We start from the raw sequence: 25,446 nt of genomic DNA, 5'->3' as shown, positions 1-25,446 counted from the left end.
AAGAGAGAAATTGTTGGTTTCATATAAGTAACTTACATAGTAATTACACAGCTATAGGTTTTCTAACCATGGCACCCTAAAAATAAAAAAATCGTGGCAGTGGTTCTTTTGTATTTTTTGTAGGTGATAAGTCCCACCCACTTTTAGGGAAGAATAGTAATAACATAGCAGAAAGCTTCAATATGTTTTCTGCTGGCTCCTTAACATAGAATGTTTTCTGCAGCCTCCTTCATTGTTTTTTGGGTATATGTATTTCCAGAATTTGGTGAAGTATTAGAATTTTGTTGTGGCCCTTAAGCATTAGTTGTATTGTTAGATTTGTTAACATGTTTTATAGCTTTTTTTTGGATCATAATGTTAGACTCCAGTTTTTGTAGCATTTGCTGTTGGTGCAATGGATGTACGACTAGTTTAACTAAGTCATCATGTGACTTATTCTAAGTGTGTTAAATTAGGGGGCAGGAGTGCAATAGAGAGAATACTTATATTGAATGCCAGGACTGGGCTGATAAAAAATGGAAGGTATTAAAGTCTCACTTGAACAAGCTTGAGAGGGAGAAAAAGAGGAAGGTGGCCTCTAGAGCCGAAAATAGGGTTAAGTTAGAGTCGACTTCTTTGCCAAGGTTAGTAGATGATAGTGCTATTCTTTCATCACTGGTTCCTGCGATTTCTCCTATTCTCAGCCCTCCTACTTCTTTACAACAGTACTCCTGTACCAGGTTTCCATGCTTCCAAACCCGATCCCATTGCCATACTCAAGTCTAGGTTCAACCAGAAACTTAATTTAGTAGTTAACGCAGTGGTGGAATTAGGGACGTCCTTAAAAGTCCTGACGGACGAAGTGTCTTCAGGAGTGCAAAGTGACAGTTGTGCAAGTTGAGGAGGTGGCTAGTACTTGTCTTGTTGGTGCTCCTATACGAAGGTCCTTTTCCCACTCCCCCAAACTTGGGAGAAGTGATACCGGAGGTCCAAGGGAGACCAGTGGGGTTTGCCTATGGGTAGTTGCCCCCTCAGTCGAGCCTGTCGCCCAGTCCCAGACTGACAGACCGCCATTGGCTGGAGGTACTGGTGGCTCCTCTCAGCTTCATCTAGGCCTCATAAGAGACACAGTGATGATGCGGACCGCTCCCCTCTTCTAGTCAAGATGTATAGGGAGACCAGTTGTTGTCTGCAACCCTCCTGCAGCTTCACTGATCTACCACCTGCCTCTACTTAGGCTAGACCTCTGCCCAGGACAGCCCGGAGTTGTTTTATCCTTATGTTGTGCTCCTATTTTTGGTTTCCAAGCGCCTGGAAGATTTGTTCAGGCACCCTTCATCGTCTTGGAAGGAACTCTTCTGAGCGCCTGTCGCCACCAGAACACTTGGCGCCTGCCTCCAAGCTCCAAACACCAGCTCCCGTGAGTTCGGCACCACCTTTTCCTCCTCAAGCGCAACACATTGGTTCAGGAAGTTCCTACATTAGAACAGATTGAGCATCAGTTGGCAGTGATTATGGGCTTTTTTTCAGAAAGTTCCCTTGGCATCCAAGACCTCCAAGGATGATATGTCTTTGTCACCTATTTCTTCAGATGAGGAGGAATTTGGACAGGAACCTGCACCTCCTTCAGCATATGCTGCCATACTTGAACATTTTCTGCCCAGCTTTTCTAACTTCTTTGCAAATTACAGGTACTATCCGACTTACAACCTACTCGACATATGACCACTCGTACTTACAACCTTACTTCAGACAGTTGACCATTGAATTACTTGGCAATGCGCCATCTCATGAGAACTCTCATCACTCAGGCAGCATCAGTTTGAGTTACCCTGCCCTATCTGCAGCATCATTTGGTATTAACTGTACTGTAGACTGAATTGCAAACCAATTTATGTAAGAATCGACTTCTGACATGCATGCAAGAACCTAACCCCATTGTAACTCAATGCCTGATTGTACGTAATATATACTATTACATAAATTATTAAAATGTATTAGTAGAAGTACATTATGGTAAAAAGATTGAAATAATGATTGTACATTATATTACAGTACTAAGTAGGCACTTTTATATAGCAAAGGTTTGATAGTATACCCTACCCAGTATGTTGGCCACTTTCTAAGGTTCGACTTACATCCATTCTGACTTACAACCAGTGGGTCGGAACCAAACTTGGTTGTAAGTAGGATAGTACCTGTACCTCGCTTCAGACTGGCTAGCTGTTTTATCGTCTGCTGACAAAGCTATCAGGGAGGCCCCCCCCCCTTTTTTTTTTATAGGGGTTTTAAAGAAAAGGGAGTTGTGGTGTTCCTTCACCACAAAAGGAGTCACACAAACCCAGAAGTCTGCTCTTTTCTTCCTCTTGGATCAGCTACATCTCTTCCCTCAAGCCACCGCCAAAGAGATCTCATCAGTCTTCCAGAAAAAGTCAACACAGTATCTGTTGGCCCAGTCCACTAAGCTATTGAAAGAACCCTCCTCCTTTGTTGCCAAGTCTCTCTCTCCACTCCAACAGCAGGTTTTTTTCCATTTGCGAGGATGATTGAATGATCACCCTAGACATGCAGAATGGTTACTTCCATATCCCTATCCATCTGGACTCCAGGAAGTACCTAGCACCTCAGTGGCGTGGTTGGTATGGTGTTGGCGTCCCACCTCGGTGGTCGCGAGTTTGATTCTCGGCCATTCCATTGAGGAGTGAGAGATGTGTATTTCTGGTGATACAGACAATCCAGGAAGTACCTCCGGTTCCTCTTCTAGGGCAGAGTTCTTCAGTTTCAGGCCTTGTGCTTTGGCCTCTCTACAGCCCCTCAAGTTTTTACCGAGTTCTTGCTCGTCTCGGCAAATGGCTCCATCTCCTAGGCATAAATATCTGCCTTTACTATTTTGACAATTGGCTTCTCCATTCCCTGTTGAAGGAGAAGTGCACGGAGGACTGACAGAAAACTCTTCTCCTGACTCAAGAGTTGGGCATTCTTATCAACAGGCAAAAATCTCCACAAATTCCGACAAAAGAGATTCTTTACTGTAGGTCTGATTTGATCTCCAACATGATGGGAAAGACGAAGGAGTCCAGTTGGGTCTTCCTGTTCCAGTTAGCCCTGAGAAAGAACTGCAGAACTCTTTATGTGTAGTCTGACCAACTTTATGTACTGCTTGATGGAGGCCAGTCCCCTTGAGACTCGTATACTGATTGGCTGAACAGGAAGGGAGAGAGAGGAACCTGCAGACCTTGCAAAGGCAGGAGTTGACTCTTTTGGGGGATGGAAAGCCTGGAAAGTCCTTGCATCACAGGACTTGAAAGAAGTGGAAACTGTTTGAAAAAAGTAGTACCTTGGGACTTTTATCCATGGCTGGTATGGTGTTGGGAGAGGAAGCATAAGAAGCTCTCTTTCCCTCCCCAGTCTCCTCACCTTGATGTAGAGTGTTGAGTCTAGGGGAGTCTGGGGATACGTTGTACCTGGAGTACCCACCAGTTTCTTAGTGATTGGGGTGTGGTGTGGATTTTTTTATTTGCATGTAGGTGACAGCGTTGTATGGTTGATTTTAGTCTGGTACTACACTAAAGGCAAGGGCTCCTTTTTAAACTTTGCAAGCCATCAGAAATATCCTTCGCAGCAAAGTTTCCACCTAAGTAGTTGCGACCCATTGAGCACCAACCAGAGGCAGTATCATTGCTAGCAACTTTTCTATTTTAAAATTATTACCTTTACTTAATATTTTGAAGTAGAATATGTCCATGTATCCCACCACCTGTCAATGTGTATTCAGCTATGTAATTATTTGGTAAGTTACTTATATGAAACTGCCGTTTTCATGTTATTTTTATGATAGAATTAAATTTTTTATATACAGTAGTGCCTCAGGATATGAAATTAATCCGTTCCGAAGCGGCCTTTGTAATCTGATTTTTTCATATCTTGAACTACGTTTTACATGTAAATTGTCTAATTCGTTCCAAGCCCTACAAAAACACCACAGTAAATTTTATTATAAAGCTAAATTGACCAATAAACAATGAAATATAACAATTTGGACCATTCAGTACCTAACATAACCTTTATTGTAGTACGCACCTGTAAATAAAGTGTATTAGTGTACATGGTACAAGAAATACTTACGTACTTATGTAGTAAAATGTGGAACCTTACCTTTTGAGTGAGGCGATCTCCGAAAGTGGCGACAGAGGAGGCGGACAAATGGCAGAAAACATGAACACTTAACTTTACGAAACACATTAAAAAATGGCAGAAAACATTAACACTAAACTTTACCAAACACATTAACAAATGGCAGAAAACATTAACACTTCTTGATTATCTCAATCTTCGTTCTCCATAGAAAGCATCCTCTTCTTTCCGTGACCCATGGCTAATAACGTAAGTAATTAAGTTCACACACAACACGATAAAGTATTGCAGTACAATGAAAGCGAAATCGCTAACATGAATTTATGTTAACAAACGAAATATGTATATGTGAACGAATGAATTCCAGTGTTTACGATAAAGCTGCCACAAAAAATGGTCAAGGAACGCCTTTACATAGAGGCATGATGCTGACCAATAGGAGAGCAGGATCTTATGGCGGTGACTAGCATCAGGAACCAATGGGAGAGCTGGAGGATGGTGGCGAGTCTACTCTGTTGGCGGGGCGGGAGTTTTAAAATTGTTCCCGGTGGTCCTGGCGAATCTCGGACTTTACCCTTTTGCAACCTGTATTATTTTCGTATACAGAGGCAAAAAAATCTTCGTCTTTGCTTTCGTAACTTGCATTTTTCGTAAGTAGGAACTTCCGTATGTCAAGATTCCACTGTACTTACCAAGTAATTACTGAATTGGAGCCCTCCCTCCTCTTCTCGCATGGACTTTTGGGCACAAATGGATTGAAGCTCTGCTATGTTGGTCCTATTCTTCCCCGAAGGTGGGGAGAGTTTGTCACCTACACAAAAAACAAAAGAAGTGCATGTTTGAATTTTTAGGCTGCCAAAGATACAAAACAAATAGCTATGCATAAATACTTGGTAAGTTATATGAAACTTAATTTTTGCATAAAAATAAAATTTTTCTGAGTGGCTGAGGAAAATGGAAAAGATGAAAGATGCAAAATTTGTAAAAATGGGATATTGGAATGATGAAGGCAATATTTTGACAAGTTTTTAAATGCAGAGAATGTGTTAACTGGATGATGTTGGCATAATAAAAGAAGCAGTAGAAAGCGTAACAGGTGGAGAGGTCTAAGGGTCCTCAAATGAAAAATGTAAGACCCAGAACCAGCTTGAATAACAAACGATTTATTAAAATCAGTAAGATTAAATTCAGTAGTTTAATGAGTATAGAATGATGAAATGCCTGTCATGGGGGCAGGCGGGTGTGGCTATGACCTGTGTACTGTATGGGTCACTAGGTAGAGGAGATCAGTCAAGTCTTTTAAGTTTTTTTATGTGGTTTGTGGATCTGATTATTGACGTAATGGTATTTGGAATAAAGCAAAAGTGATAGCTTGCATTTGTATAAACATTTGAGAATGTTTTAGATTTTAAAGTACTGTAATCAAATTTTGTACTCCAAAGAGAGTGGGATACAAATATTTTTAATTAGTATGTAGATTTTGTATGTATCTATCATACAGTTGTGTGGATGCATTTCAACTTCTGTTAATTTTAGAATTAATGTAGAAACTGTGACAAAATTTTTTCCAAATCTGCCTATTTACTCAAGTTTGAGGTGTAAGTCAGTCAGTCATTTTCAGGTAAGAATAGAAAATTTCACCCCTAGTTATGGTAGTGAGTTAGTCATTTTTTTATAATGCAAGAAGTGAACCCTTGTAGTGTCTTTTTAAGGAACAGATTCTTATCTACCCTCTCCAACTGTTCTTTAGAAGGTGAAATTAATCATCACGGTCAAGGTGTTTTTCGTCTTTTAATGCAGCCCTTTTCCACATTTTTCCTTTCATAAGCTAGTTTTTTCCTTGTGCACTTCCTCATCCTTGTCAGCCTTGCTGGTGCCTTGTACATGGTCTCTAGTTGCTCAAGAGGTCTTACACATGTTTACCAAGAAATTGCAGTAAATACCATGCCCCCTTATCTCTCAGTGTGATATTTAAGTTTTCTCTATGTTTAGTTCATATTTAATCTTTGGAAAATACTTTAAAAAGATTTATAAGAAAGCTTTTTTTCCTTGAATAGTTAAGTTCTCTGCTGGACAGAAGTAGTTTTAAAGTATACATAACACAAGGGAGGTTTCCTCGTAATGTGCATTTCTTTTATGTATTAATGTAAGTAGTACTGTGATCAGAAAGTTATTGCTTTAAAGATAGAAACTCCCTCAGTAGCCTCATAGTACTCTCTACCTTATGCAAGGTTTTGCCATAAATTTTTTATAATTATGCCAAATACCTTCCATTATTCACCATGTAGTAAAGTTTGCAAGTAGCATTTTTATGCACTACTTGGAGACCTTTGTTTTTCTTTTTTTGTGTCTTTTGCTATAGTTCTGTAAAAGGACATTATCCTAAATTTGATCTCCAACCTTCTATTGAAGCATTCTTTAACATACACATCTTCAGTTAAATTCTTTCAAGTATCGCATTGATTGAAATGTGGACATGGTGTTTCTGAAGCCTGATCTTGTTTGTGAGACGAACCGACTAATATCCAATTTTGCACTTATGAATGCCATCGCATGCAAATCACTCAAATATGTTAGGTTGTCTCCCATGTTATGGCGATATAGTTGCAGTGAAGGGGTAAAAATATTTTGTTAGTGTCTTAGAAGTGATCGGTTTGTATTCCCTTTGTTTTCTTCACCTCCTTCCTCCTCATCACATTGTATTTGATTATATTTCTGAATTTGAATATTGAGCTGAAGTTTTGGTGCTTTAGGATAACAACCTTCCAGTATGTATCAATATGAACAATTTACTATATTTCAAAGGTCATGAAATTTCTTATACTATATTTCAAAGGTCATGAAATTTCCTAGTTGATTTTACTTTTGAGTCTGAAATATGAAACAGGAATTTTGGTGTTGTATGATGATAAACTTGCAGTATGTATATTATATAAATTTTATTTCAAAGGCCATGAAATTTCCAGTCTTTGATTATATTCTAATTCTAAAGATGATTTTTGTCATTCCTATATGCATAGTTTTTGTTGAGGAGTGGTCATTCTCATAGCTTCTTCTGGGTTTTCAAGATTTGAGGCGTCGGGATGGTGTGTTGGTGGTGTGAAGCGCGAGAGTGCAGCAGCAGCAGCAGCAGCAGCGGCACAAGCACCAAGGTGTTGGCTAGATGAGCAGCACCGCGGCCGAACCCCCTCCAGGGGAACCTCCTGGAGGGCAGGCGGGGGACCCAAACACCGGCCCCCAGACATCGGCCAGCTCCTCTCAGCAAGGTCCTCACTCAGAACACTGGTAAGTTTGCTAGTATAAATATGATCATTATATCACTCAGAATACTGGTAAGTTTGCTAGTGTAAACATAATACTACTATACTTTGAGGCATTTGACTATGCTAGTACTGTATATAAAAACAGTAACCTAATCCCCTTTCCCTATTCCTCTACCTTTCTGTCTGGTGAGTTTATATTTGGGTAAGGACTTCTGTGAAAGTAAAATTATAACCTTTGATAATTTCAGTCTGTCCTTAAAAACTTGGTAACTGTACATTGCTGTATGTAACGCACACATTTAGTAAGACTAAATTAACCTTTATAATTTGCTCCCTTGTTTATATACTACTCTTTTAACAATTGAATGTTGCCCATTTTTCCATACCTTTGGGTGTTTGTGCATAGAAGATAATAGATCATATCATATATTTTTATCTATGAAAAGATTCAGATGTTAGATTACTGATAATGGAATAGCATAGATGTACGTACACTTAAATCAATTTTGAAAAAGTGTCATCTGTAATTGTAATTACAGTATACGTATAAGTAATACTGTATAGAGGAAGCATCTACCCAAGCAAACAGAATGTATTGAAGTTATTAGTGTGTGTGTGTGTTGTTTTGCAAAAAAAAAACTTAAAGCAGTGAAATCTGTAAAATTTATTTAGGTATCCTTATTTAATAATATAATCTTATATTAGGAATTATTCCAAATTGGCAGATGTATTTCTCTTGAAAAGGAGGAAATAAGCTGATTTTTTCCAACAGATACACACACAAGCAGTGCTAGGTGGAGTTCCTCATTGAAACTTGGTAACATGGTAGTTTAACTGTAGTTGGAGGAAGATTGGAGGAATACCCACCCACCTACTGCACCAAGCACTTTTTCTTTTGCCACCATTTTGTAAGGACTTCTTACTGCATCCATGCCAACTGCCAAGCTGAAAGCTCTGTTATCTTTTGTATCTTATTTAAAAGTGGACAGTGAAGGGTCTAAAGGATGTAATCTGGCATTTAGTTGCTCAATGTTCTTGTTAATGTAACTATTATAAGGTAGGCAACCAACTAACTCTCCCCAACAGTGTTGAGCCAGGTGTCTGACTATTATTGAGCCTAGGTTGACATCTTTTTATACTACTCCTAAAGGAAAGTGTGACTTGTGGACTGAGAGAGAAGAAGAAATATAAGTGTTTAGCTTTTTTCAAAATTATTGTTTTTGTTGAACTCATCCTCTTCCTCCTCTTCATCTTATCATTTTGGGAGGGAGCCCTCTCGCAGAAATTCAGTCAGACTTCAAGTGAACTCTTTCCTCCTTTGTGAATTGGCAATGGCATTTGCTTTCCTGATGGGGTGTGTTTGCTGTAGGTTGGTTTGACCAAGGGTTCTCTTGAGTATTTTCACAAACCTGCGTCTCCCTGTAACTTTCGAGGCATGATGCTTTTTCCTGCCTGAACATGTCTTGTACTGTAGCTTAGGAGAGCAAGCCTTGTGGATGTTATAATGTGAAGAATGCAAGTGCATTCTTTCTCATCCATCTCCTTGTGATCAGCCTTTCTTCCTCTTTGCCTGCTGCTTCTTGTCTCTTCCATGGGAAGAAGAGGAAGGGGTCGTAGAAGTCCTCTTACAATAGCAGTTCCTTCTTTGGTTGTTAATGAAGAATCTTCTCATGTGTCTCCTTGTATACTTCTGAAATATGAGGGCTTTCTCAAACTCTGCTGAGGTGTGCAGAAAAGTCAATGGTATATTCTCTTTTAGTGTATGCATTATCCCAGGATTGTGTGCATACAGACAGAAGGTACATGTGTGACAGGTTATTGATACTTTTATCATGTTTTTATCTGGGACGATGCTTGAAATCTGATCAAGGAAATTACCTGTATGAATTTATGAAGAACCAATTCACCTACCATGGATTCTTTGATCTAACTTCTAATTTAGGTTCAGGCAAAACACAAAACGAATAAGAAAAGAAGCTGGAAGTTGTTGCAGATAAACACTTAGGTTCACTTTAAAATCACATATACGTATTTACAATAAACAAACATCTGAAGGTTGAAAATTAAAATGGTCAGGAAGACAGAATCCTGCTAGATAACTATTTTTTAGGGACAAAGAGATAGCTAAAGAAACATAGGGAAAAATCACTTCAGTGGCACTGTAGAAATAAGGTGCCTTGGATGGCGACTGCAATCCGCAAGGCACAATCAAAGGAAAGATCCACAGCTAACATCTCCATCTGCAATGGAGAATTCACGAGGTTACGGAATGAAAGACACTGCATCAAGGAAAAGATCAAGGCAGTGCACGGAAGGTGCAAGGGGGCCTCGATGTCACGACTGAATACACTTATGAGTTGAATAAGAAACATTGCACTGCACTGATTAAGTTAGGTTTGATATGGAAACTGCACATGAGATGAAAGGGAAATTAGTGAAAGAATAATGACATGTGACTGACAAGAAACTCTGTAACCTAACACTTTACCTTGAAGGAGAGATGGCTTCACTGTAGACAAGAAGAGGGGGTAAGTTTAAAGGGCTTCAATGGTAGGATAACTTAGGGTTCAGAAGAAGCCTTGTGATTAAGAGGGAATGAGCCCTAAAGGGAGCTTGGAGTCAAAGGGAGATGCGTTAATGACCTCATCCAGTATGTCTCTTAACTTCTCGTGGGTCGTGTCAGCCCGAACTTCTCGTGGGTCGTGTCAGCACTATTAAAACCTCTGGAAGGAATTATGTTCCTTCCTTTCCCAGATGGTGCTGTAAGTGGCTAGCATCCTGATTGCTCAAGCCCCTTAACTAGCAAGGAAACTTTGCAGGACAAGGAGATGTCGATACCTGTAAGGCATAACACTAAACTCAAGGCCGCCCTGTAGCCTCTAATGGTAGAAACAGACAAACATTTCTCATCTCTGAGGAAGGTTAAAGTCTGCTATGCACTGAATAGAAGTTGCAAGTGGACAAAAACCTCATTTACGACACCAATCACAGTAGTTCGCCCATTTGCCTTGGTAAACTGCAGAGGTCAACCTTCTAAGACTGCTGGACATACGCCCTGCTCTTCTCTGAGAAGAGCCTCTCGCTCAAAGGAGATACTTGATAGCCTCCAACCATGAAGAGACAGGGAATCTACTGACTGGTGGAACCTATCTGCATGCGGCTGACACAGGAGATTCCGCCAAGGGGGAATTTCCCTCGGAACCTCCGACAACAACGATAGCAGATCTGGAAACCTATTCCGACTGAGGCCACAGAGCTACCAAAGTCATCCTGAGACCCTGCAAACTCATCAGCCTCTTCAGAACTTGACGGATCAAACAAAACAGAGGGAAAGCTACACCTCCAGGTTGTCCCAGGGATGTTGGAACGCGTTCTCCGCTAGCGCTGAAGGATCTGGGACACTTAACAGAATATCTCCAGTTTCCTGTTGAACTGAGTCTCAAAAAGGTCCAGCATGGTTCTTCCCCAAACCTGGAAGAGCTTGTCTGTTACCACCTGACAAAGGGACCACTCTGTGCCTAGGATCTGATCCCGATGACTCAGTTTGTCTGTGACCACATTCTGTTTGCCTGGGATATACCTGGCTGAGAGCTCTACCGAATTGCTGACCGCCCACTGGTGAACCTCAACGGTGAAGTTGACGTGAAACCAGGCCTCCCTGTTTGTTCACATAGGCGATCACCGTGGTGATGTCCAACATGAGAACGACAAAATGACCCTCTACTTTCTCCGAAACTCCCTCAGACCCAGGAAGGCAGCCTTCAACTCCAAGATGTTGATATGTTGCTGTTTGTCCTCCAAACTCCAAACGCCTGAGGCAATGAGGCTGCCTAAATGAGCCCCCCAACCTCTACGAGGAAGGCATCTGAAAACAGAAGGAAGCCCAGTGGGAGAGAATGCGGAGGGACACCCTTCAAAAGATTTTGGTCCTCCAACCACCCACGAAGGTCTTCTCTCAATTCCAGAGACAGAGGAACCTTTAACGTGTGAGTCCCCTGCTGGAGACCAGAATTACCCCCAGTCTCCATTGTAGAGACCGAGGATGAAGACGCCCATGAGGAATCAGCTTCTCCAGGGATGACAAAACCCCCAGAAGAACCTGCCACTGATGAGCTGACTGATGTGGCTCTGACAGGAAGTCACGTGCCACCACTCGGAACTTATCCAACCTCTGATCTGATGGGAAAACTCTTGCAACCGCCGCATCGACGACCATGCCCAGGTAGAGAATCCTTTGAGTGGGTACGAGGTTTAACTTTTCCTGGTTGACCACGATGCCCAGTCCCAGACAAAACTGAGGCAGACAATCTCTGTCTGCAGCAGTTTTTCCCTGGAAACTGCCAAGACCAACCAGTTGTTGGGGTACCTCAGCAGACTGATCCCCTGAGCATGGGCCCGACCTGAGACGAGAGAGAAGGCCCTTATGAACACTTGAGAGGCTGTGGTCAGCCCAAAGCACAAGACTTTGAACTCGAAGACTTTGTCTCCAAGAGAGAAGTGAAGGAACTTCCTGGACGTAAGATAAATAGGGATCTGGAAGTATGCGTCCCACAAGCCTATTGACAGCATGAAGTCACCTTCCCTCACTGCTGCCAACACCGAGCGTGGGGTCTCCATCTTGAACCTTGTCATCCGGATGAAGTGATTCAAGGTGGATAAGTCAATCACAGGTCTACAACCTCCCAATGCCAACGCCTTGGGCACCAAGAAGATGTGACTGTAAAACCCTGGAGACGGACGCACCACTTCCTCTATTGCATCCTTGTCCAGCATCTGCACTTCCTCCCGGAGAGCCAAGAACTTCAGAGAATCTGGAGGATACACCCTCTTGAGCTGCAGCTTGTCCGAGAGAGGAGAGAAGTCGAATGGCAGTAGATAACCCACCCCAAGGACATCTACCACCCACTTCTCCACTCCATAACTCTGCCACTTGGCCCAATGGCCTCCCAGGCACCCCCCCCCCCCCCCCCCCCATGGCACAGGAGAGGGAGGGGCGCCTAACCTACCGACGGCCCCCTTTACCTCCTTGCAGGGATTTGTTATTGTACAAACGTTAGAGCAACACCTACCACAAGTGACGTGGGGGTCGGTTGCAGCCGAAGCCAAAAATCTAGAACACAGAAAACCTGAAGTTCCAGGGCGCACACGTTGACGAGGCCGAGATGGAGCAGAAGAAGCTATAATAACAGTGTACACACACACACACACTAAATAAAACACAAGCAAAACGGGCAATTAACCGGGTAAAGACAGAGAGAGGTCAACCACAGCTCTCGTCCAGGCGGTTAAGGAAAGACTGACACGGTGGCTTAGATGCGTGGTCCTTGACCACTCTTCACCTGATATATGCACACATTGACAGATCTCACAAGATTCCTTGCTTTCATCTGCCATTTAACTGGATCCAGCTAGGCACTAGAAATTATCTTAATGTTAAGATCTCTGGTTTGTAGCTATAAAAAATAAAAATTATCCTAGAAAATTTGTAATTTTTTGTACTTAATCTGTTCCATTACCTCCTTCAAAATCCAAAACGTATGAAAGCCAAAAAATAATCCTCATAAGAAATAATGTCAATACAATTAATGTGTTTCAGACCCCAAAAATTTTAACAAAAATTGCATTGTATAGGGAAGAAACAGTTTTATATACAGAAAACAAGGAGAAATAAATGTAAATGACTAGGGCAATTAATAAATGAACATTTCTCATCACTCTTACCTTTATGGAAAACACTTGTTAGCGTATGGAAGACGAAGAGGAGGGGAGAGGGAGGAGGAAAGGTTATTGTTTGGAAGGGGAATCTCCCTCCAAAAGATTTCAGTTATGAAGGACCTATGTAGGGTTACTTCTGTTTCTTTTTTACTGGCACTGTGAGGTTAACCCTTAAACGCCGAAGCGGTAAAAAAAAAAATGTCTCCCGTGTGCCGGAGGTGTTTCAGAGTGAGCGCGGAAGCGGAAAAAATATTTTTTTCAAAAAATCACAGTGCGCTTAGTTTTCAAGATTAAGAGTTCATTTTTGGCTCCTTTTTTTGTCATTGACTGAAGTTTAGTATGCAACCATCAGAAATGAAAAAAATTATCATTATCATATATAAATAATGTGATATATGATAGCGCAAAAACGAAATTTCATATATAATTGTATTCAAATCGCGCTGTGCGCGAAACGGTTAAAGGTAACGAGTTACTTTTTTTGTTGTTGTAATGTACACTAAATTGCAATCATTTTGGTATATAACACATGGTAAAACGATAAAAGCAACACAGAGAAAATATTATCACAAAATAATGCATGAATTCGTAACGCACGGACGTAGACAAATATTTTTTCAAAAATTCACCATAAATCTAAATATTGTCCTAGAGACTTCCAATTTCTTTCAAAATGAAGACAAATGATTGAATATTACTATACTGTAAGAATATTAGCTTACAAATGCAGTTTTCGACCATATCTGACTAGGTAAAGTTGACCGAATGTCAAATTTTTTATATATATATTTTTTATATGCAATTATTTCGGAAATAAGGAAAGGTACAACCTTCAAATATTTTTTGTTTTATTTTACATGCAATTGCGCACATTTTCATATATAAAACTCTATGAAATGCCTAATATGAAACGGAGCAAATATTCCGAGAATGGAACGTACGCATTTCGGAGATTTGTGGCGGAGAATCCGCATGCGGAGGGAAGGAAAGATTTTTTTTTAATTCACCATAAAATCTAAATATTGTGCTAGAGACTTCGAATTGGTTTCAAGATGAGATAAATGACTGAATATTACTAGACTGTAGAGTTTTTAGCTTACAATTGCGTTTTTCGACCATTTCGGTAGAGTCAAAGTTGACTGAACGTGGTTTTTTTTCTATTTATCGTTATTTATATGCAAATATTTCAAAAATGAGAAAAGCTACTACCTTCAATTATTTTTTGTTGCATTCTACATGAAATTGCGCACATTTTCATATATAAAACTTTATGTAACGGCTAATTTAAAATGGTGCAAACATTACCACAATCGCACGTATGATTTTTTCGGAAGAGTTACCGCACAAACGTAAAGAAAATGTTATTTTTTTCATAAATTCACCATAAATCAAAATATTGTGCTAAAGACTTCTAATTTGTTGCAAACTGAAGGTAAATGCTTGAATATTACTAGAATATAAGCGGTTTAGCTTACAATTCTGTTTTTCGACCATTTCGGTGGAGTCAAAGTTGACCGAAGGTTGAAAATTTGTCACTTATCATTTTTAATATGAAAATATTTCAAAATTGATAAAAGATACAACCATGGATTGTTTTTAGTTGTATTGTGCATGAAATTGCGCACATTTCCATATATAAAACTTTATGTAACGGCTAATTTAAAATGGTGTAAACATTACCACAATCGCATGTATGATTTTTTCGGAAGAGTTACCTCGCGGACGTAAGGAAAAAGTTTTTTCATAAATTCACCATAAATCGAAATATTGTGCTAGAGACTTCCAATTAGTTGCAAAATTAAGTTAAATGATTGAATATTACTAAAATATTAGAGTTTTAGCTTACAATTGCGTTTTTCGACCATTTCGATAGAGTCAAAGTTGACCAAAGGTTGAAATTTTGGCACTTATCGTTATTTATATGAAAATATCTCAAAACTGATAAAAGCTACAATCATGAGTATTTTTTGTTGTATTCTTCATAAAAATGCGCACATTTTCATATATAATACTCCATGTAACGGCTAATTTAAAATGGTACAAAAACTATGTCAAAGTGACGAAATAATTTCCGAGATGTGTCACAGATACTTTTTAGTGCGGCAAGAAAGAAATTCGCGCTTGCGCGCCTGCGTAACGATTGTAAACAAAACAACACCTTGATCCGTGAACTCCCAGCATCCCCCAAGGCGCGTGATTCAAGAGTTTTTGTCTGGTAGGCCTAAAAGTATTTTTCCGCGAATTTTTAAAAAAACTTTTGTATGTCGACGTAAAATACGTCCAGTCGGCACCCAAGAGACAAAAAATGTCGACGTAAAATACGTCCAGTCGGCGTTTAAGGGTTAATTTCCCCCTTTTTTATGTATTTACTGGCACAAAGACCAACTTGAGAGTTATTAGACCTCTGTCCCGCAACTAAACTGTCTAGACATTTGTTTCTGGCATTGCTTTAAAATTTGCTTAAAGTTAAACAGCATTGTCATTAAACATGTTGGAGACGCAGATTACAACTTCTTTGTTTGGATGATAATTCTTCACAAAATTCTTATATCATTCCACTTTGCAAACTTGTATTTAGTTCCTGAAGTAGGCACATTATGTTAACCCATTCATTTTCTGAATTTTTCAAACCAGTCTCTGCTGGCTTTAAATTCACTCACAGCAGTGCCTGTTGTAGGCATTTTCTCACTGAGATGAGCATGCAACTTCCTCCAACACTTTGCTACAAGTTCTTTCTTAAATTCTTTAGTGTTTATCACCCTTTTTTGACAGAAGGGCTAGCACTTGAAAAATCTTTGGCCCCGTGATGGCTTATTTGGCAGTTTCACTCTCATAAAAAAATCACAAAAAACACAAAAAACAACGAACACAAAAGCAGAATGGTCATGAAAGAAGATGGGATGCGTTGTTTGGGCACTCAATACGGGGCCTGGTCACATGGTGGGTCCCAGGTGGAGTGTTTCAGAGTGTACGAAAACCGAGGAAACGTATGAAGAGAGGCGTACAAAAACTGAGATTTGACACTATTATATTCTCTATACTATATTTCTTTATAGAGAATGAAATATCTTCAGTGTTTTCTACTATATAATTTCTTTCCAAAGTACGTATACAAGTCATATTTTACTTCACTTCCGTCTGTAAAGCTTGGAAGGGAGGTTAGCTTGGGATGGGTATCCCTTTATAGCAATACCATGTTACAGTTAGTATCATGTTAGCCTGTATATAGTACATACTTGATCACATGAACACTCCAGTGGTGTCTGGTGCATCTGGGATTCCCATTGTATGTGGACATCATATATGAATTGTGCACATTCAACAGAAGATTGATATGCAGAAGGTTGCAGCTTTACAGTACCAACAAATTTAGTGGCAATCTGTAGTCTTTGTTTAGTCCAGAACACTTGATGTACTTATAGATGGTCCCTAAATCCTGCATGTACAACATAGGTTACTTCATTTTGATGCTGTTAAGTGTCATGGGAGGTTACTTCATTTTGATGCTGTTAAGTGTCATGGGATGCCATGCATGTGATCAGTGAGATGCTCAAAGTGTTCATTGTTCATTCAAGATCTCCATAATTCACATGCATGATGGGGAATTCAGTAAATATCTGCAGCTTCTGTTTTGTCTTTGACCCATTATGCTCAAGTCTATGGGATTGTAGACAATGGATTTATACAATTACAAGTCAACCTTGACTCATTATTATGTGAAATTCTCTGTACTGATTGTAAGGGATGTGGACAGTGATTTCAAGCAGTTAACAAGTCAGTTCTGATTCTTTTTCAGTGATGTTTCGTGACCATGATCCGAGAGCACTTGCCTGGTTCTTCTCTTTCAGAACTTCTCTAGGCAGAGTTGGAATGTTTGGCTCATTATAAGCTGAAAGTTCTTGTTGAAACTACCCCTACATTGAGCTCATCAATAGAAAGTATTCTTAGAATGCACTGGGGGACTAGGCATTTGTTCCACTGCTGTGGTTGCTGCTTGCCTGTGGTGTTTTGGGCGAATTAAAATTCTAATCTTCTGGTGTCTAGCAATCAAGCAAACTCCTCTGTTGACATGCCAGAAGAAGTTCTGCAGGCCTTGGGTCTCATATATGCCCAGAATTGCCAGAATCGGCTTAAGATGTATTGGAGGGGAGGTCTGGGATTTATAGCTATACCCTCCGTCACAAAATCTTATAGATAACTGTTATACCATCAATGTGCTGAGCTAAGGCAATAATGAGAAGTTGTATTATTTATGTCCAATTCAAGCCCTTTTATGCTTCTCTGTAAATTCATTCTAATACCATGGCACTCAATAATATACATATTCTTTTTGCAGCTCTCATCCCATTGTTGTTATTTCAGTACTGTTGATGCTTGCTTAAGAGTTAATGATATGGCTTCATATATATTATACATTATTATTATTATTTATTTTTTTTTTTTGCTCTATCAGAGTCCTCTAATTCGACTGGATGGTATTTATAGTGTGGGGTTCCGGTTTGCATCCTGCCTCCTTAGGAGTCCATCACTTTTCTTACTATGTGCGCCGTTTCTAGGATCACACTCTTCTGCATGAGTCCTAGAGCTACTTCAGCCTCTAGTTTTTCCAGATTCCTTTTCAGGGATCTTTGGATCGTGTCCAGTGTTCCTATGATTATGGGTACAATTTCCACTGGCATATCATATATCCTTCTTATTTCTATTTTCAGATCTTGATACTTATCCATTTTTTCCTTTTCTTTCTCTTCAACTCTGGTGTCCCATGGTATTGCGACATCAATGAGTAATTCTTTCTTCTTGATTTTGTCAATCAATGTCACGTCTGGTCTATTTGCATGTATCACCCTGTCTGTTATGATACCATAGTCCCAGAGGATCTTTGCCTGATTGTTTTCTATCACTCCTTCAGGTTGGTGTTCGTACCACTTATTGCTGCAAGGTAGCTGGTGTTTTTTGCACAGGCTTCAGGGAGGGCTTTTGCTACTGAATCATTCCTCTTTTTGTACTGGTTCTGTGCAAGTGCCAAACATTTGCTTGCTATGTGGTTTATGGTTTCGTTTTTCGTATTGCACTTCCTACATATGGGAGAGATGTTATTTCCATCTATCGTTCTTTGGACATATCTGGTTCTTAGGGCCTGATCTTGTGCCGCTGTTATCTTTCCTTCAGTTTCCTTCTTGAGCTCTCCCCTCAGTAGTCATTTCCATGTGTCATCGCTGGCTAGTTCTTTAGTCTGTCTCATGTATTGTCTGTGCATTGGTTTGTTATGCCAGTCCTCTGTTCTGCTTGTCTTTCTCCTGTCTGTATATTTCTGGGTCTTCGTCTACTTTCATCAGTCCTTCTTCCCATGCACTCTTTAAGCCACTCATCTTCACTGGTCTTCATATATTGCCCCAGTGCTCTGTTCTCGATGTTGACGCAGTCCTCTATGCTTAGTAGTCCTCTCCCTCCTTCCTTTCGTGTTATGTATAGTCTGTCCGTATTTGCTCTTTGGTGTAGTGCCTTGTGTATTGTCATATGTTTCCTCGTTTTCTGGTCTATGCTGCGAAGTTCTGCCTTCATCCATTCCACTATTCCTGTACTGTATCTGATTACTGCCACTGCCCATGTGTTTATGGCTTTTATCATGTCTCCGGCATTGAGTTTTGACTTGAGTATCGCCTTGAGTCTCTGCATATATTCTTTCTTGATCGTGTCCTTCATCTCTTGATGTTTTATATCCCCTCCTTCCATTATTCCCAGGTATTTGTATCCCGTCTCATCTATGTGTTTGATGTTGTTCCCATCCGGTAGCTTTATCCCTTCAGTCCTTGTTACTTTGCCCTTTTGTATGTTGACTAAGGCACATTTTTCTATTTCAAAATCCATCCTGATGTCCCCAGATGCAATCCTTACAGTCTAGATTAGGGTATCTATTTCCTTGATGCTCTTACCATACAGCTTGATGTCATCCATGAACATCAGATGGTTGATTCTGTTGCCTCTTTTCTTGAGTTGGTACCCGGCATCCATCTTCTGTAGTACTTTTGTCATGGGAATCATGGCTACTACGAAGAGTAGTGGGGACATTGAGTTGCCCTGGAAGATCCCTCTCCTGATATTAACCTCTGCTAGTCTTATTCCAGAGCTTGTAAGTATTGTATTCCAGTTGCGCATTGTATTTTTGAGGAAGCTGATGGTGTTTTCCTCTGCCCCATATATTTTCAGGAATTCTATTAGCCATTTGTGTGGTACCATGTCGAAGGCTTTCTTATAGTCTATCCATGCCATGCTTAGGTTGGTTTTCCTTCTCTTACTGTTCTTCATCACCATTTTGTCTATCAGGAGCTGGTCTTTTGTGCCCCTACACTTCCTTCTGCAGCCTTTCTGTTGGTGGGGGATGGTGTTTGTATCCTCTAGGTAGTTGAATAGCCTTTTGCTGATGATACCTGTTAGTAACTTCCACATTATTGGTAGGCAGGTGATAGGCCTGTAGTTACTGGCTATATTTCCCTTACTTGTGTCTTTCTGGACTAAGGATGTTCTTCCTGTGGTCATCCATTTGGGAGCATGGTGATTTGTGATACTATGCTTGAGTTGTTCTGCTATTCTTGGGTGTAGGGCCTTGAAGTTTTTGAGCCAGTATCCATGGACTTCATCGGGACCTGTGGCTTTCCAGTTGGGCATTTTCTTTAGTTAGTGTCTGACTGTGTCCTTCGTGATGTTAGTGAATCTTTGTTTTATTCTCCCTTTTTCTTCAGCCTTGACTTCCTGGAGCCATGTTGCATGTTTGTTGTTTGATACCGGATTGCTCCAGGTGTTTTCCCAGTCTCTTACTTGGTTTGACTTCAGGAATTTCTTGGTGGTTGTCTTCCCCTCTAAGTTGGCTGTATAGTCTTTTCTGGTTGGTTCCGAATAGTTTGTTCTGTTGGTATCCCTTATTCCTGTTCATGTACCGTTGGATCTTATGTGCTTTGGCCTTAAGCCTCTGTTTTACATCTATTGTGTTGTTTAGTCCCCTCTCCTGTTCTTTGTATTTCTCGTTCAGTTCCTCCCTTTTTTTCTTGCTTCTTAGCCTTTTTTCTGCCATCTCTTTCAGTTTGCTCAAGTCAGATCTCATCACCATGATTTGCTTTTCCAGGCACCTTTTCCAAGGCAGTTGTTTTTTTCGTTTCTGTTGGGTTGGTTGTGCTGGTGGTGTTGGTGTTCGTATCCCCATCTTGCGACGCCAGTAAGAATTAATAAATCAATCAATCAATCGTATCCCCATCAGTTCTGCTATTAATCTTGCTCCTGCATATGTCAAATTATTTGTTTCTGTGATATTGGTGTATTAGTCTCATTATTTCGTTGACCTCACCTGTTTTCTCCCTTAATTTCTTGGTGTTTTAGGCTTTCGTGGAGGGGATCTTTGTTCTCTCTGTATCTTGCTTCATCCATTGTCTGATCTTTTCTACCCATTCCGTCCTGTCAGTTACTTCATCGGTGTTTCTTCGTATGTCATTGTTTGATACCTCATCATCCCTGTCGTCTTCTGTGGCATTGTCTCTCAGTTCGTCTTCTTGTAATTCGTTGCATGTGTCATTTCCCTTTCCAATTCCTCTCTTTCTGTTGTGGAGAGCCAGTCCTTTTTCTTTATGTTCATTACTTGGTCTGCCAGCCTCTGCTCTGTTTGGGGAGTGTTATTCCTCTCATTCCAGATGTTGACCAACCTCCTCCTATATTCTCTCTCCGTCGGGTTGCTTCTGATGTAGCATCTCCAAATTTCCTTATTTTCTTCTCTTGTCCATTTCTTCCTCTGGTTTGCTTCTGTAGCTCCAGTCTCTGGTTGTTGGTTACTGTCTTTGTGGTGATCAGTTGCTGGATGACGACCTCCAAATACATGACCGTCTTCCCCTTCAGTTGGGCTGAATACCTGGCTGCCGGACGAAGCTCCTCTGTTGCCAGAGGTTCCATTTACGTCGTTGTCATTTAAGGGGATCATCCTCCATCGATTTTCATGAATATACTTTGGGATATCAAAAATTGTGATTTTTTGGCAGTGAACAGCACCACAACTCAAGAGTTACGTGTGAAAGTATCGTACAAGTTATTGCATTTTTTTGTGGTTGAGTTATATGGCACTACACGGGTTGTCATGGTGACGCAGTACCATGTTCGCAGTACTCATGATAAACCATGATAAGTACGCTATTCTTATAAAATAGTGAGAAATATAAGGCTAAAAATCTACATCTGGCACCTCTGTTCATGACGAGAAAACAACAGTACAAGCCAACAAGCCCCAACATGCTATATACTACCATGCTGTCCGTGAGGCATGAACGAAATCAGTGATATCCAGATATCCATATATAACGGTACTGCTTCCCTTACGCTCCGAGTGTTGTTGTCTCTCTCTCGAGCTATATATAGTTCCAGTGATATATTTACCATGTCAAAATCCAAAAGATAAATTCTACGTCAGTATAGAGTTTGCATCTCCTGACACCTTCACCCACCTTGAGTGAGTAATAACCTTTGGGGGGAGGGGTGGGGACTTAGGGCCATGCTTGCGGTAATTAGCAGAAAAAGGTATAAACTAAGTAACTTTGGTTATTTTTCAAGTAATTGGGAGTGTTTCTAATTGTAATCGGTAATGGAAATGCCGATATGGTGATCTTTTTCATCATATTCTTGTTGCGAAACTTTGAGGGCCGATATCTCAGTTTTATAGTTATTGATGTTCAAAGGTATTTTTCTCCACTATTTATGAAGCAGTTTCAAATGCAAAGACATCGTTGGAAAGAGGAATAAAAAATGCAATATTTTGGTAAAGTAAATTTAATTTTCAAGGTTATTTATAATTTTCTATTTTTCAAAATTTAAAAAAAATAATATTATAAATATTAATAAAAAAAAAAATTAAAATAAAAGAAAATAAATTATAAATATTAATAAAAAAAAATAAAAATTAAAATAAAAGAAAATTCACTTTACCAATTCTTTCATACTGTGATGGACATTATTCATACCAATTCTTATTTAATTCAATGCGGTTATTTTGAGGAAAAAAAAAATTTGAAAATGTATATTTTTATTCATAAAAGAAAGTTTTGGTCCGATTCCAATAAAATTTATACAGAGTCATTAGAGTAATAGTACAAATAACATATATAAAAATTATGGTAATCCAATAACAGATAACGATTTTGGCATTCATGGCGGACAACCTCCTCAATCCTTCATCTCTTTTCATTATTGCTGAGTTTTGCTATTTTACCCATAGCTGGACCCTACCCCATCAGGAATAGGTACTCATTTACAGCTGAGCAGACTGAGGAAATTATGGTAAAGATCCTTTCCCAAGGAATCAATGCTGAGGAGAATGGTCACCCATCCAATGACTGATCAGCCCCAATGTTGCTTAACCAGTCAATTGATGGCCTAACCCTCTCTGCCACGGCGCCACATATTATTATTATTATTATTATTGTTGTTGTTGTTGTTGTTGTTGTTGTTGCTACAGAATCGCCAATCCCCATTTTCCCTATGTTTATGGTTTTCCTTAAATCCTTTAAATGTAAGTTTTCATAGTTGATGCTTACTCATTCCATAGATCTAAATTTTTGTTTCAATTCCAGTGAGGGAGAAGATGTTGGAGGAGATGATACCTGTGGGAGACTGGACCTTCGACCTCCTGTTCCAGGAGAAGAAGACCTCCAAAGATCCCACCAAGTTCAGCAAGGGGAATGGAACAAAGATCCCCTTGCTGCAAGCCAGCCACCTTATTCAGATTGGGGTAAAGGCCCACCGGGTCCCCACCTACCCCATTCTGTTGACTGGGGTAAAGAACCCCCTGGAGACTGGCATCCAAAACCTTTCAACCCTCATGCAGGAACTCATCTATGTTCCCATTACCAAGGTAAGGAAGGATAAGATTCATTATATTATAAAGTATATGAAGTGACTGAAGTATGGGAAGAGATTAGAATTAATAGTTTGAAGAAAATGTATTTTTGTACTCTGTGGGGAAAGCACTTTAATTTATAAATTGACATTGCTATCAAAGCATCATGATATTGAAGGTTCTAAAGCAGTAAGTTGCAAAGATTTTTGTTTAAATTGTAATATTCTTTCACATAATTATCATCAGTATTCTAATTTGAAGTGGGTGATTTTTCTTACGTAAGATTAAGTCAGTTTACCTTGAAAAATGGAAAGCAAGTATATTTTTCTTAATTTTATTTTATTTATGTAATTACATTGGTCCCCCGTATTATTTGCAGGGGGGATGCATACCAGACCACCCCCCCCCTCCCCCCGTGAATAGTTAGAACCCATAAATAGTTGGAACCCCTATAAAAGTGCTTAAAACCTCATATTTTAACTCAAGAAAAATCCACTAAAAATTTTCTACCAGGTTTTCAATAGTGTTATCACAAAAAGTGTATTTTATGATGAAATTGATAAAAAAAACCCAGGATTTTGTGGATATTTCTCATAGAAAAATACTGCTGCGAATATGCAAATTTTCCAAGAATAATGAGGGGAAATGTTCCAGAGAGAAATCCATGAATGTGTGAGTCCGTGAATAAGGGGGGTCCTCTGTATTATTATTTCATAAGGAATAGTGAATTTGCTAGTTAATTTGGATAAATGTTCACCTGTGGTGAAGTTAATGTATTTAGGACTCGGGTTTTAACTAAAATTGTTATTCCTTTACCTTGGCAAATATGCAGAACATTAAGTGTGTAAATAACAGGGTTGTAGAGTATAATACTTTCATAAAGTCTTTTTTGTTGTATAACTGAATTTTTCCTTTTGCAGGTGATGGAGGAGGTGATTTTCCAGCTATTTTAGGAGGATCAGTTGAGGGGGGATCTCCTTGCTTTGGTGGGGGCGAAGGAGGGACTACTCCTCCCGCAGTTCGATGGTCTGAGTCATTGTTACAGCTTTTAGAAGATCCTCATGGTGTCCAGTTGTTTCAAGAATTTTTGAAGGAAGAATGTGGGTCATGTGAGTCATTGCAGTTCTGGTTTGCTTGCAATGGCCTTCGAAAATCAGATAAGCAAGACCCTTCGCAGCTGGTGACCATTATCTGGAAACGGTATATTAGGAATTTCGTTGTTCGTGTATCCGAGAAGACGTACAAAATGGTCAACGATCGCATCAATGCTAGAAGTATTGACCGAAGCATTTTTGATGATGCACAGCAAGAGGTTTGTACCCGCAAATTTGTACTGCTTGACATTCAAGGAAGCCTTCTTGAAACTATAGTATCAGTAAAGAACATTTTAATTTAGGCCTTGAAAATGTATTCTGTTAGATGATTCATCACTGAAAGCTTTGATTGAAAATTCAATATAAGGAATTTTTTTTTTTATTAAGTGAACCAGACCGCTAAGCCAATTTATTTAGCTCTCATAGAGATGACCAAAAGGATTTGGCTTTATTGATAATAAAGTGTTCATTTTATTGATTGAATTGCAGCCTTTTGAAAATTTTAGAATTTCATTAATTGGTGATGGCAGATTTGACAAAATTTTGTCTAAAGCCTGACTTTCATTCTCATTTTGTAAGGTATTATGTGTCCATAATTGGTGAACTTATTTGTTTTAAGAAGACAAAGGACAGATAGTAGATTTTTGCTGTAGAGGAAGGGAGTGGTCCCTTGGAAAGTAAAATATGTTTCGTGTTTTGTGGGTTTTACTCATTGTTTACACAGAAAATGTGATAGTCTTATGCTGCAGTGTCTTTTGTTTGAATTATAACAGCCATTAATTGTAATCTTTAGGGAATCTTACTAGGAAGTTGTGGTTTCATTGAAATAATACCCTTTTTTTATTATTTAAATCAATTTAAACCTAAGTAATTGTTTTCAGGTGCAAATATATAAAATAAATTTTGTGTCAGCACTTACAAATTTAAAGACTATTGACGAGGTTGTGATATTCCTTTGTACTGGAGAGACTTATGCATAACAGCTTGCTGGGAATTTTGATAGTCGGTCTGGTAATTCACACGATAAAAGTTTCTCTGTTAATGTGTAGCTTTTGGCCTACCCTAAGTGGGTTTGCATTTTTTTCACCACTTTTGTTTTCAAGGTAAAAGGCATTTTTTACAGTAATACCCCAAACTTATGCGAGGTTAGGTTCCAGACCCCTTTCGCAAGGGGAATTTTCATGTAAGTTTTTCACAGTCTCTTCTCTTCTTCTTCTTTACCTTCAGCTTTTCCCATTTCTATATGGGGTCACTGTTTCTAGTCAGCCTTCTCCATCTTCCTCTCTCCTGTACATCTTGTTCTCTTAGACCCTTTTCCTTCGTGTCATTCAATAATTTATCTTTCCACCTGAACTTTGGCCTTCCCCTCCCTCTTCTGCCCTCCACCTCCATG

The 25,446-nt window shown here is 39.5% G+C and overlaps 1 protein-coding gene across 7 annotated transcripts in view; it reads left to right on the top strand.

The window, feature by feature from the left end:
* The window catches only part of LOC135198469 (axin-1-like), a 225,726-nt gene that overhangs the window by 81,021 nt on the left and 119,259 nt on the right, over window positions 1-25,446 (top strand). For all 7 annotated transcript variants that reach the window (XR_010310807.1, XM_064226092.1, XM_064226084.1 and 4 more), the window contains 3 exons: window positions 7,182-7,398; window positions 22,694-22,974; window positions 23,880-24,271. Coding sequence is in view for 6 of the 7 variants with exons in the window: in XM_064226092.1 (XP_064082162.1) it covers window positions 7,277-7,398; window positions 22,694-22,974; window positions 23,880-24,271 (795 nt within the window). In the remaining variant the exon portion in view is untranslated. The remainder of the gene's footprint in view (window positions 1-7,181; window positions 7,399-22,693; window positions 22,975-23,879; window positions 24,272-25,446) is intronic.

Source organism: Macrobrachium nipponense, chromosome 23 (genome assembly GCF_015104395.2).
Source record: "Macrobrachium nipponense isolate FS-2020 chromosome 23, ASM1510439v2, whole genome shotgun sequence".
NCBI classification, from domain to species: domain Eukaryota; kingdom Metazoa; phylum Arthropoda; class Malacostraca; order Decapoda; family Palaemonidae; genus Macrobrachium; species Macrobrachium nipponense.
This window is presented reverse-complemented; position numbering and strand designations above follow the sequence as displayed.